The sequence below is a fragment of the Sceloporus occidentalis genome, unplaced genomic scaffold, assembly GCF_023333645.1.
Source record: "Sceloporus occidentalis isolate IW3139 unplaced genomic scaffold, rSceOcc1.0.p SCAF_28, whole genome shotgun sequence".
Lineage (NCBI taxonomy): Eukaryota > Metazoa > Chordata > Lepidosauria > Squamata > Phrynosomatidae > Sceloporus > Sceloporus occidentalis.
In genome coordinates, this window is record NW_028317008.1 from 7857733 (window position 1) to 7871626 (window position 13894).

At 39.0% G+C, this 13894-nt stretch overlaps 1 protein-coding gene across 2 annotated transcripts in view; it reads right to left on the minus strand.

Moving 5' to 3' along the window:
- The window catches only part of LOC149299770 (protein MON2 homolog), a 53645-nt gene that overhangs the window by 10113 nt on the left and 29638 nt on the right, over positions 1-13894 (minus strand). Inside the window, exons 21-32 of one of the 2 annotated variants that reach the window (XM_089486058.1) lie at positions 13133-13243; positions 12419-12594; positions 12127-12289; positions 11738-12031; positions 11054-11252; positions 9928-10556; positions 9247-9390; positions 7566-7583; positions 7163-7291; positions 5627-5817; positions 2328-2388; positions 762-885 (exon numbers count right to left, since the gene is read on the minus strand). In XM_089486058.1, the coding sequence (XP_089342184.1) occupies positions 762-885; positions 2328-2388; positions 5627-5817; positions 7163-7291; positions 7566-7583; positions 9247-9390; positions 9928-10556; positions 11054-11252; positions 11738-12031; positions 12127-12289; positions 12419-12594; positions 13133-13243 (2239 nt within the window). The remainder of the gene's footprint in view (positions 1-761; positions 886-2327; positions 2389-5626; positions 5818-7162; positions 7292-7565; positions 7584-9246; positions 9391-9927; positions 10557-11053; positions 11253-11737; positions 12032-12126; positions 12290-12418; positions 12595-13132; positions 13244-13894) is intronic. The other variant, XM_089486060.1, reaches the window with a different exon arrangement.

Sequence of the window (13894 nt, forward strand, 5' to 3'; positions counted from 1 at the left end):
GGACTTTATTATAAGTCATGGGACTGTTAAGCAAAGTCGGTGAAGCCAAGTTAGTAAAATACTAAGAACTCATAGTAATAATGACCACCATAGGAACATATGAAAATGTTAATCTCACATAAAAAATGATCTACCCAAATCTGTTTGTACTTGGCTTGTACTTACAAGCTACATATTTGGCAGATAACTGGTTTTATATGTGCCATGATTAGACAGCTCACACAATTCAATGGCTTGGAGAAGGACCATATGCATTGTGGGTCCATAATCGACTTTCTACGAGAGGCAAAGATTTGATGATTAAAAAAAAAACAAACAAAAAAAACAAAAAACAACAACAACAAAAAACTAAACCATAAAGCAATATTATTCCAGTACTGCAGGTCTAGAAACCAGCTGAAGCACACGTAATAGTGCAAAAGTCTAAAACGAAATGAGGAAAATAGACATTTCACAACAAGAGTCCAGAGTAAATGCTTTCCACATATTTCCATGACTAAACATTTGTTATCCAAAGTAAACACACAAAATCCCTAGGATGTTTTATTAAACACCAATATAGTATCAAAGTGATACTTTAAGGATCACTCCAAAAACACATTTGTATGGAAGTACTGCCACTAAGCTAGCGTACATGCAATTAAGCAACACCATTCCCATTGACTTCAATTGGGGTGCTACAGCGCATGTGCAGATGTACTTAATTTCACTTAGTGTCATCAGTCTTTGCAAATGAAATATGTATTTTTGTAATTGCTTACCAGTGAAGGATGATGACTGTGAATGTATGGAGCCTTTGTTAAGCATAGTCATGATTTTACCCACAAAGTCTTTCGGAATAAAGTTGGCGTACGGCAGGATCTCTGTGCTGATGAGCTGTACCACCTGAAAAAAATACCAACTATAATTGTCAGTCTCCATTTGACACCAACTTGTCTTAGTATAACACACACAAAAGCCTTTGGTAGATCAAGAACTTTGATAGTGCCTGGTGCAGGCGTGCAGAAGAGCCTGGCTCAGTTTGCAAGAAGTACCGTAGAATATTGAACCTTGTTTACCAATATCAGGCTTCATTCACGGAAAGGGTTAAAATTAGACCACTGATAAATCATGGCATACAGTGAAATTGTCATAGTAGAAGTGTGCGTGATTTCTTTGTGAAATGGAAAGGTTGATATCTTGTGGTAATGGGGTGGGGGGGGGGGATTACTGAACCAGACTTCAGACTGCAAGAGCTTTTAAGTTGAGATATACAGAACCTAATCTATGCTTTTGAAAAAAAACATTTAAAAGGTTCAGTTTAAACACAAAATAAGGCACAACACATAAATGTTTATGTGGGACATATTGTGTGACAGGATTCCCAGGTTTCTTAATGTGCCTTTGTTTTGAAGGCGAATTGATGCCTTCTCACAATTTGGCATTGCACGCGTTATTGTCGTTTCCACTTGTCTATCAGTTTTGGAAACATTAGGAGAAAAACTAAAGGGACTGTTTAACTTTATGGATGTGGAGATATGTGGCAAAAGAACTGCTACATCCACGTCCTGTCCTTATGTTAACTCTCCATCTTCTCAGCCCATCATTCCTAGGCTGCCCAAACTGAGCAGCTGCTACCAGGAGAGGGATAATCATCCAAATCCTGTGACCAGGTAGTTAAGATGACCGTTCCAAATGCTACACACATGAGCAAGGTTTTTAACACATACGAATAGTATTTAATCTTATCTTTTTCTCATGTTGCGCCAATAATTGACGGAGTGCTTTTCACAATACATATGTTCAAGGGGAATGACGAGACTAGAATAGACAGACTAAGACAAACCGATACATTAGGGAAAGAGGTCCCTGCTTGCAAGCTTACAATCGGCTACACAGGTTTATTTATCTGTATGAACTGTAAGATGTAATATTTGGAAGAGTGACAGGTCTGCTTGAAGGTGAATTAAAGCTTCAGATGATTTGATCAGCTGACTAATGAAAGCTATCTAGAGTTGGAACCATCACGTGCCCCAAGACAACATTATAATATAAAAGCACATTTAAACCAATGTAGCAATGTATGCAGATTAAAACAGCCAATGTATAATAAATCCCTGAATTCCCTTCCCTACTGACAGGCGTTATTTCCTTCTCACGGTTGGAAGCGGATTATGGCCTGTAACATGTATTTTATTAAGGGCGACACCTGAAATCCCTTAAGAAGTATATTTGCGAAGGAGGTTTTGCATGGACTTGGACTGGAGTTTCCAGCAAGAGCATATTCCTGGAGTTTTTTGCTCATACAGATGGCATTACAAAGAGCTCTCTGCTCATGCACTGCTCACCTCAACATCAATGCTCTCATTTCTTTGAAACTCTTCAATCGAAAGATTGTCAGGCGCTTTGCTGGAGAGAAGAAAAAAAAAAAAAAAAGATGTAAGAAGAGGACTTATAGTCCAGGATGTAACAGTATACTGTGTGAGGGAAAAACAAACCCATTTATCGGCTAGTCCCTGAAACAGGAAATCTAAACTTTATCATATCATTTATTTACATAAAGAATAACAGACTGCGGCACATAAGAAGTCTCCTTTCAAGATGTTCTGTGCTAGATCACTCACCTTAGTGAGAACATGGCTAACCCCTGACATTATATAGCAAGAAGGGTCAACACGCTGTAAAAAAAAAAATGTTTCCCTGCTGATGTCTAGAATAGGATAGTTTAGGCTAGTAGAAAGCAGGGGTGGCCAACAAGTAGCTCCACAGCTGTTATGAAACCACAAAACTTGTGATGCTGACCAAAGAACAAAATACACCTACTGAGATGTGAAGTTAACAGGTTCTCCTAAAATTAATCTTCTCCATATTAAAATTGGACTCTGTTTAAAGGATGGTCGGATAAGAAAGGTTCCCGTGGCTTGGTGGGAAATAATATCAGGGGAATTAGCCCGGCTTGGAATATATATATATATTCAAAGGAGTGAAGCCCTATAAAAGGCGACCTAAGAAGTGTCTAAACATACATAAAAATGCTGAACCAGAGAAGTTAGGTAGTTAAAAAAAAAACACTGCAGTGCCAAGTAAGAAATGTACATTTTAGAAAGGAAGCTACAATTGTCTTTTGTATTAGTCTCTTGTCTGTAATCTCAGAAACACATGAACACAGAACTGATCCCCCTGAATCCTCCTGGCACTCAAAAGTTTGACCTTTCAACATCTGTGTTTATAAAATGTACCGTCAAAAACTCCTAAAGACCTGGTTCAAAGCTTCACATCATCACATGTACCCCCTCTGAGTGAAACAAGATAGTTTCCTCTGTTATTCCATGGGGCTTATTAATCACACTGTGAAGAATGGCAGACTCTTAGATAAATAAGCTCCACAAAATAACATTGCGATTTGCCTTATTTCTCTTGTGTAACCACGACAGCGCTTCAAAATCTTGTCTCTCTGGATATAGAAGGCAAACTTTTTTTCTCTAGTTCGGCCACCAGCTCAGACGCCTCTGTGAGGATAGCTTTATGTCTATACCATGCATTTTTAAATTCCATCAATGTATTAGGATTCACCACTTCTGCTGGGACACTGTTCTATTTACCCATCACTCTCTCAGTAAAGTAGAACTTCCTTACATTACACATTAGCCTCTGATCCTTTAGTATTAGAGTATGACCTCTTGTTTAGGGTGACCACATGTCCCGGGACAGTCCCGCAATGGGACTTTAAGTCCCAGGTAGCCTCAATCCGGGACAATGCATTGCCCCGGAACGAGAAGTCTGAGCGAGGGAGGTCTCAGCCAATCAGGAGAGACTTCTCAACTCTCCTAATTGCCTGAGTTCAAAAGCCTCTCCTTCACACCAAGCTCAGTGTAAGCTGCAGCCTGCACCAGGTGTGTGTGTGCGCGACTGTGTGTATGCGACTGTGTTTGTCTGTGTGTGTAATGCCTGGTAACCGAGGAGTTCATTCTCTGAATCTGCTTATGCCTGGTAATAGAGGGGTTAACACTGATAATATATAATAGTATATGTGAATAGGTGTGTATGTGAGATATTTATATAATATAAAATGTATTCAAGTGTACATGACTGTGTGTATATGTGAATCAGTGTTTATATATATATATATATATATATATATATATATATATATATATATATATATATATATATATATATATATATATATATATATATATAATGTACACGTGTGTGTAATCTCATCCGCTTCATAGTGTGTCCTTGAATGGCAGAAATAAAATGTGGTCCCGCTACTCTTGTTCTAACATTTCACCTCCTTTCAATTAAGCTTCCTTCCTGTACTTTGTTAAATCCCTTTAAGTATTTAAATAATTCTATCACATGTCCCCCTCTCTCTTCTTTCATCCAAGCTATACATATTAAGATCCCTTAGTCTTTCCTGATAACATTTATCCTGCAAAGCATTTATCATTTTAGTCACCCCTTTAAGCTCTCTCCAATGTGCCATTATCCTTTTGGAGATGGGGTCTCTAGAACCGTACACAATATTCTAGGTGAAGTCTGACCATAGATCTGTAAAGCAACTGAACCACCTCTCTTTCTGCTATTAATCCCTCTTGCTATACAACCCAGCACCCTGCTTGCTTTTCCCAACACTTTATTGCATTGTCTCCATACCTTTATGTCATCAGAAATAATCACTTCTAAGTCCCTCTCCTTTGTTATCACCGACAGAACAGTATTCCCATGCTATATTTAGCCTTGGGATTTTCACATCCCAAGTGCATTATTTTACATTTATCAACATTAAACTGCGGCTGCCAGAATCTTGACCATTCTTTTCACTTATTTAAATCACTTGCCATATGGCTTGTCCCACCTAGAAGGTCTACCCTGTTGCAGATCTATGTAACATCTGCGAAAAGACATACCTTGCCCTTAAGATCTTTTATAATATCACTAATAAAAATAGTAAAAAGTATGTGTCCCGATACTGATCCCTGAGGTACCCCACTAATAACAAAACCAAACAGGTGTGAGCATGCTGCAAATGCGGTGAAATTGGCTGTGCGCTGCAAAAAGCGCTGTTCATATTGTCGGCAGGCTATAGCCTACAGATGTAGCTCAGGGAAATCATACACACAAACACCACACCCAAAAATGTAAGCAAAAAGGACAGAAAAAAGAAAGCTAGAGTAAAGATTCTAGAGAAAGTATATAGCATAAATGCAGTGCTTCCAGGCATGAGAGTGGTAACAGTAACCTTAAATTAAGAGTAACAGTGCAAGTTTCTGTAAGTCACTTTTGCTTCTGGTCTGGTCTGGACAGTGTAAACACCTGGGGATACTTAACATGTCAGTGCAGGAAGCTTCCACGGAGTATGTGCCACATGCAGTACATCACTGCCACAAATAAAGGGACAGAACTCCCTCTAGTGTGCGCACATAGGTGTCGGAAACGGATGCTATCCATACACATATATATATATATATATATATATATATATATATATATATATATATATATATATATATATATATATATATATATATATGTATCCATACACATATATACATTTTGCAGTGTATTACAATCACTGCATCTCTGCAAATGAGACAGTTAACACTTAAAAGTGCTAACCACATAAGACAGAGTAACAACCTACCTTTTAGTAAATAAGAAGTCTTCAAATGTATTGGCCAGTTCTGGCCACATGCCATCAAATTTCCCAGATGACACATGCTGCCGTGCTACAGGTAACCCAACAGAGAGCACTTTAAGGAGGGAGGACACTGCCAGCTTCCACGTGCTTTCTGAAGGACAGGCATACTTCAGACTCAACGGTACCCTTAAAGTCTGTGAAGAGAGAGAGCCCCATATGCTTTATAAAGAGATTAGACAACTCTACGTGCGCACCCCTGTAATAAGAAATATTCAGTGGCATATGGGTGCCACGCTCTCCTGCACACATCAGGGAAAATACAGCATTCAGAATTTCTTTGCTTCAACGACTGGCACAAGCAAGTTTTAGGTTATATTCAGACTATATTCACAGATGCCAGCAAAAATAAACAGTTATTACAGGCATGTTGTGTTGTGTGACATCTAGTGGTCAAAGCATGTATGTTTCACCTGGAGGCCAAATGGCCTAGGGCAGTGATGGCGAACGCGTGGCACGCGTGCCGCTGTTGGCACGCCGAGCCGTCTCTGTGGGCACGCCGTGACTACAGTCATACACTGTAGTCACGGCGTCCCGCGGACTACATCTCCCACAGTTCTCAGTGCTGAGCGCCGGGCGACTGGATATGACGTTTATATCCAGCCCCGGCGCTCATCATAAATAGCTGTGCGCAGCCGCACTGCACAGACTGCGAGCGGCAAGGAAAGTTAGAACAGAAGAAGCAGAAAGGAGGAAGCGGAAAGGAGGAAGGGGAAGCAGAAAGGAGGAAGAGAAAGCAGAAAGGAGGAAGAAAAGGTAAGATTTGTGGAGAACCAAGGTGGGTGGGTGGTTGATTATTGAGGGGTCTGATGTGGAGAACGAAGGTGGGTGGGAGGGGGTCTGATGTGGAGAACAAAGGTTGTGGGGGGTCTGATGCAGAGAACAATCCTATGCTTGTGAGCAGCTGTTTTCAGCATTGAATTATATCAAATGTGATGCCAGAAATAGACTGATGAACTCAGTGCTGTATGTATTGCTCTTAAACTAACAGAGTATGAGCCAAGGTTTGAGAAGTTATCAGCATGCATACAACAGCAAAAATCACATTAATTGTGCCCACAAAAGGCGTCTTTAAAAAAATACATGCACGTGTACAGTTGTTGTTTTTTTTGTTTTGTTTTTTTCAATAAAAAAAATGTTTAATGGAAAGCTCTGTTATTGTGTTTTTCTTTTTAAACAAAAGCTGTTAATTAGTTTGAAAAACTGTACGAATTGGTTTTTCTAAACTAAAACCTCGTTATTCAGGTTTAATTGCAGTGTTGGCACTTTGAAAAAATAAGTCGTTTTGGTTTGCAGTTTGGGCACTTGGGCTCAAAAAGGTTCGCCATCACTGGCCTAGGGAGTAGCAGCCAATGTTGTCCCATCGCTTATCTGACTATAATTCCCATAGTCCTCTGTGAACCAGTTTGTTCCCATTAATAAGATACGCCGAAAGAATGCACTGGTGATAGGGTTCATGGGGATGCAATCAAAGATCCTTACCTTAATCACATTCTGCAGTACTTTTTCACCCACTACTGCTTTATGACAAGCCGTTTTTTGGTACAGGTCAACCATAACTTCTAAGGATTTCTCTGCAAAAGGTACATAATTTAGAGCGACCCATTCTGCCTGTAAAAGAAGTAAACAAGGCATTAGTGATTTGGTCTATAAAACAGAAAGTGTCAGCGTTTGATGCAAAGGGCCACATTTGCATGCATGATCTTGTATGACCGATCTGTAAATGAGAGAGAAAGCTGAAACGAACACTAGGCATGCTTTAAGTAAAGAAGGAAGCCATTTGGTGCCCTCAAAAGGCAACTATTTCATTGAGAGACCCAGTGGGTGAAAGAGGATTTTTGTTTATTTATCAGGATAGGGCAATTTTTAAGGAAATATCACTCACCGGCGCAAATAGTTGGATCTATTGTAATTCCATTGTGATGCAGGATAAACAGAATGAGAAAAGTTAATTCATAAAGATTTGCTTCACAAAGTGAGACACAAACAGATTATGTTATGGTTTGGAGGAGGACATTGTGATTGGAATGTCACAATATTTTGTAAATTTGTTATATATATATATATATATATATATATATATATATATATATATATATAACAATCACGTCCATGCAAATTGATATTTTTAATTACACTTTAATGGTAATAATAGCAGGTTGCTATTTACAGACAACAGTTTCCATAGGTTTTGCCCACAAAACTGTGCACACTAGTGGTCCTTGCCATGTAGAATATTTCAAAGTGTTATGTTTCAAGTAGAATTTACAAACCCCACATAAACAGATGTGGTTAATTCCTATTTATCAGGGAAGGTAGTTTTACTTCAAAGGTCTCTACAGGGTATTTTATATTGTATGTAGTCATAAAAAAAAACAAAATCTGTCCTCTTAGAACATTAAAGGCTTGTGTACGTTCTGTAAACACTTTATTATACATACAGGATATGATTTTAAAACTAAATATCTAGTCTTATCAAACCATAATATTCCATTTTCAAACTTTACCCCCTAAACCCAGGGGTCATAGGGAAGTGGAGAAGAGTCTCTGCACTTCTTTTTTGGACATGTTACCCCATGTTTCTGTTTGTAGGAGTGAGAGTGAGAGAGACAGAGAGAAAGGGGGGGGGGGGGAAAGGAGGGGTTTATATAAAACAAGCGGGCCAGAGGCTTAGATGCAATGTAGGGAAGTTCTACTTTACTCAGAGGGTAGTAGATAGATGAAGGCTAATACAGTGAGGGATTTGGGATACACATAAAGCTTTCCTTACTAACCAAAGACTGCTAGGGGTTTAAACCCTTTACATCAGTAAAAACGGGCAGACTAGGTGGACCGAATGGTTCTTATCTGCGGTCAAATTCTGTTTCTATGATAGAGACGAACAAAAGATTGGAGAGAGAGATGAAAGGGAGAGAATACATGGAGGAGGAGAAGAAAGAGGGGCAAGAGACAGAGAGAAAAGAGAGAGAGACACACAGAGTGTGTGTGTGTGTGTGTGTGTGTGTGCGCAATACACATCTAAACCATTATGAAAAAATGCCAAATAAAAGCAAGGAAAGTGGAGCATGAACACTTGGGGAAAACGAGCAGCCAGATTATAGGGAGTTCCCTGAGTGGGGCCAAAGAGAAATGTGGTTTATCAATTCCTTTTTCTGTGGCAGAAGATACTTTTTTGTGCCACACCTTTACCAAATTAAATGTGCAATCCCTTTAGCGCACGCAGTGCCTCAAACAGTGTGACCTCAGCATTCTGAAGAGCAGGCAGGATAACCTCCAGCATTGTCCAAGAACGGCCAGAGGCCACTGTTCTCATATGCTAGAGATCCATGAGTAAACGATTTAATATATCTAAATTAAGGAATTATATCTATCTTACCAGCTATCTGGCTTTCAGGCGTGTCAGACAGCACTCCCACTTAAATATGTATCCTAAACGGACAGAAGGGGGAAACTGCAGCTTTCATTTACCAACAAAACGAAAACCTATTTTGAGTGATTTATTCACAAGATGGCATGTAAGCAATGGCATCAGTAAAACAACCTATTGAAATGTGCTTAATAGATACCTGATTGTATTTGGCATTTGCTATGTGCTTGGTTTCCAGCTTTCCATACTGAGGAGGTTTGCAGGAGAACTGTACAAACGCAGAGAGCTGGTCGAAGATTGCTGGGTACATATTCTGCATGTTTTCGGGGCCTACACAGATTGCCTGCAAAAGGTTAAAAAAAAAAATCACAGTCAGGGCTATGACATATGGCAAAGATCTAGTTAATAAAAACATGATCAACAATTTGCTATTCATCTGCTACATTAATATTTTGTTAGATTTTTTTTATCTGACCCATACTATTCAAATAGGCCAATGAATCACTCTATAGCAGTTTGTTTTCTAGTAACACTTTTAAAATGAAGGTATTGAGCACAACATATGTAGAAGCGGTATATAAAAATAAAGAAAAATTAAACAAGGGCTTTTGACAATACCCCCTAAAACTAGAATCCCCAGCTGCACTCCCTAGTTTCATTGTAGTTGTGCTGTCTGGGGAAAAAAAAAAAGACAATACTTATGGAATAAAGAGTATTTTTTGTTATGTTTTTACATCACATCTAAAAACATCTATCTGTATGTGTGGAAAAACAAATTGTGCTCAATATGATTCAACCATTTAGTAGTGTTGGGGTGATAGGTATGGTTCAGAAACAAGATATTACAAAACCGGCAAAGGCGGATGGCTTTAATAATCACCTTTTGCAGGACATCCAAAGCGGTGAGCACAGATTCCTGCAAGCTCGTCAACACCGCCTCAGTATAAGATGGAAGGATGAAAGGAGAGGCATCTGAACTTATAGGCACTGATACAGCCCCGTGTAATATAATCCCCAGCTTTTGTAGGTCATCCATGCTAAAAGCTGTTTTGATATGCTGATAAAGTGCTGGGAAAATCTGAATTAAAGCTGTAAGGAAAGGCTGGCTTGGGATAAATGTAAGTTTGTCACAAGTAGCCGGTGGCTTTGTGCTCTCCGAGCCGATCCTATACCAGGAGTTCCAAGCCGCCCACCAAAGAGAAGCGTCTTCAATCTCATCCATAGTGATGGGCTGTTCGCTGCTATTGTATCTGTTGAGTCTTTCTGCAGTGGAATCGGCCCTCACTAAAGGTCTCCCTTGTCCTGCTGCAGGAACAGGCCCAACCAGGCCAGGCACAGTTACGGTTATTCCAGGCAATGGTTCGGGCTTGTCAGGCTCTCTAGTTGGGGTAACGATTTGCAGGATTTCCTGGAAACTTTTCAGTGCAGCTAAGGAGACTTCATTGTTTTTACTGAGAGCTGCCGACTGAATATGATCCAAAAGGACATCCCAAGCCTTGGAAAAGTCACCTACATTAAAACAAAGGGAATAAACACAATGTCTGATTTATTGCTGTGTTTTTCTAGCAAGTGTCAAAACTCATAAGGCTTAACGGGTCAGCATTGCTTGGATATGCTCTGCTTTTCAATTAAAAACAATCTGTATGAACACACCCTGTCCATTACATTACAAATGTTACTAAAAGCTTGCTCTTAATTAACCAGTGTCCCAGTTTGTTTGAACACCACAGGTTTTGGACAGAAAAGCTTAAGAGAAACAGATGAGACTGGTCAGTGAAACATATGGAGCCTTTAAAAAGAAATTATTGTAGTTGCTACAACTAGTGAGTAAATATAACTAGAGTAAGTCCATTGTAATTCTGTCATGGGAAATTTCATCAATCTCTGTGATTCATGAGACAATGATGTCCAGGCACTGGCCTATTCGTCACACAGTACACACACACACACACACACACACACACACACACAACTGGGCAAAACGTCACAGTATGAAGGCACTTTACCTAGAGACTGGAGCAAGTATCTCCTTGTGTTAAATATGCGGGCCACACCGGCTAGAGTAAGTACCCAAGTTTCAGCCCACTGCTTCTCTGCTGTGTCCCTGGAGTGATGGATCAGGATATTGCCACCTCCTGACTCGATCTTCTCTTTATCAGCCGTTGTAGAGGACTCTCGGACCTGATCTAATAGCTGAAACAGAACCTACACCAGATAAAAAGAAAGCAAAACCACTTTATTTCTTTCAAAGCAATAACCATAGCCTCAATGACTACAAATCACAGTTTCTGCAGTAATAACCGTGGCCCCCCTTCCTTTAACAAAATGTGTGCATCTAGGCCCTTATTTACATAGAAACATAGAATTTGATGACAGATAAGACCCATTTGGCCCATCCATTCTTCCCATCTTTCCTTATGTAAAAATGTGGACCTTAATCAGTACTTGGTCTTGTCTTAGATTCATGGTAGCTTTATGCCTATCCTATGCATGTTTGAATTCCCTCACTGTATAAACCTCTACCACTTCTGCTGGGAAGCTGGTTCATTTATCTACCACCCTCTTGGTTAGTAGAAAATTTGTACAAAACAATGTGTTATCCTTCCCCATGGCTACCAAGTCCAAGGGTACAGGACATGGGTATAAATGCCCTGTTATAATAATCATAATGGCTACGCGTGGTGAAATACCTTCCATATGACTGTGTGCCATGTTGCATGTTGAAGCAGAGTTCCATGGGCTCCTATAGTAGAGAACAAGGTCTGGCCCGCACTTTTACGGACAGCAGGGCGCGTGTCTACACATAGTTCTCCCAGTTTGGCATACAAACAAAGCCACAGACAATCAAATGGTGGTGCTGGGTGGAAGGGTCGGTTTAAGGTCACTCCTTTCTCTTTTGCCTGCTTCTGTAGGATGTCTTCTTCCCTGTTAAGTTCCTTTTCAATTATTTCCCCTCTTTGGAAGAAGTAATCTGAGATATTCCACTATAAAGAAGAACATAAGATAAGATATATATATTCTACAAATTAATACATTTGTAAATAATAAGAAAAACCTCCCACCACCTAAATAAACTTACCAGTAACCCAATCGATGTTAAGCTAATGTTTAGTTCTTGATTCTGAAGCCCAAAGCTTCCTGCTACTTCAACAACGATCTGTAGGCAAGTGCAAGGCATTGTGGGAAGAAAATCTGTAACAACCAGCTGAAGGCACTGGAATGCAGTCCTTATTAAAGATTCTCTAAAAGGAACAAATAATATTTTAGTATGTTAAGTAAGGAGAAACATGAATTTTTATCTGTGCAGGGGCAAGATGCATTATTATTTCAGAATATCTTGTTATTTAAAAAAAAAAATAATTTTTTTTTACCCTTGATCATTTCGGATTGCTCCTATAACTCCGAGCACAAGTGGCCAGCCAGGCCCGAGACTGTCTCCCTGGCTCTGCAGAATCTGTAATACACACTCCAACTGCCTGAGGCGGATATCGTGGTGGGTTATAGTCGAAAGTTCTTTCAAGGGATTTAGCAGCAGTAATTGCAATCTCTAAAGAGAAGAAAAGGTACGATCAGAAAGCATGGCTAACATATTTGAAAGAGAAAAACAGGTATAAATCAGAATCAAGGCCCTGAAATGAAACGAAAACGATTGTTAAACAAAAAAAACATTCTTGTGTTCAACGATGTTACTGACTGCACAGTTTATTGTTCTGTTATTTCTTCAAAGTGCTATAACCATAGCTATTAACATAGGAACACATAATTTCACAGTCTTTATATTCTATGCAGATTCAATGACACCTGAGTATCTCTGCTTCTGCATTCCCCTCTCATTACTTAACTAAGAATATCTATACCTTATATAATTGATGTTTATCTGTTATTAAGTTTTAAGGAACCATTATGTGTTATTAGGTAACAATCAAAGAATCACATGTACTATTCTTATATATGCATACATAAGTATCCAAATTAAAATAATTCATAGCGGTCATTTACAATTATAGTATGACATGGATTTGCCACTTTTAAGCAAACATACTACATGTAAAATAAAGGAAATGTAGTAGTGAGGAATTGTTCACCTGGTTTTGTGACAGTAATGGTTCGTGTTTAAAGGCTAGTCCAGCTTTGATTAGAGAAGCTAATGCTTCAGCTCCCCATTCCCTCATTCTGGCATTTGGATGCTGGCAGACCTTGGGGGAAAAAATCATGACATTAAATAAACAAAACTTTCATAGTTAAATTGAGTTTTCAATAAATAACGTTTACAGTTTACATTTACCAACATGTAGTATGTCACGCTGAAATCATCCCCAAATTTGTTAAACTTTTGTCAGCAATCGTTAAGGAATCACTAAACAGGAGAACGCTCTACTACACTACATTACAACTTTGATAACCCACAATCATCAACAGCACCCAACATGTTAAACGCACACATACACTGTATCACTGTATTTGTCACAACTGATGGGGTCTTAATTTAACTTTATAATGTAGTGGCACTGAACTGGAAACGGCTGATCAGAATATTATGACTCCATGGAAATAGGATGCCTACTGAATAGAAATCTATTCAACATAAGTTGATAAATTCTCTATCTCCATGTTTATGATGTGCATTTGAGTGTCATATCACATACAATGATTTAGCTAAAAATGAAATATATCTCAAAAGAACATTTACGTGGTGGTATTTGGTGGCATAAGGTTAGCATTAAATCTGAACGAAACAAAAAGTCCAAGGCAATGTTAATAAGATGCATACAACAGAAACATACCTTCTGTTCAGGACAAGAGCAAGCAGAGGAGAAATAGAAAACACACTATTTAAAATGAGATTG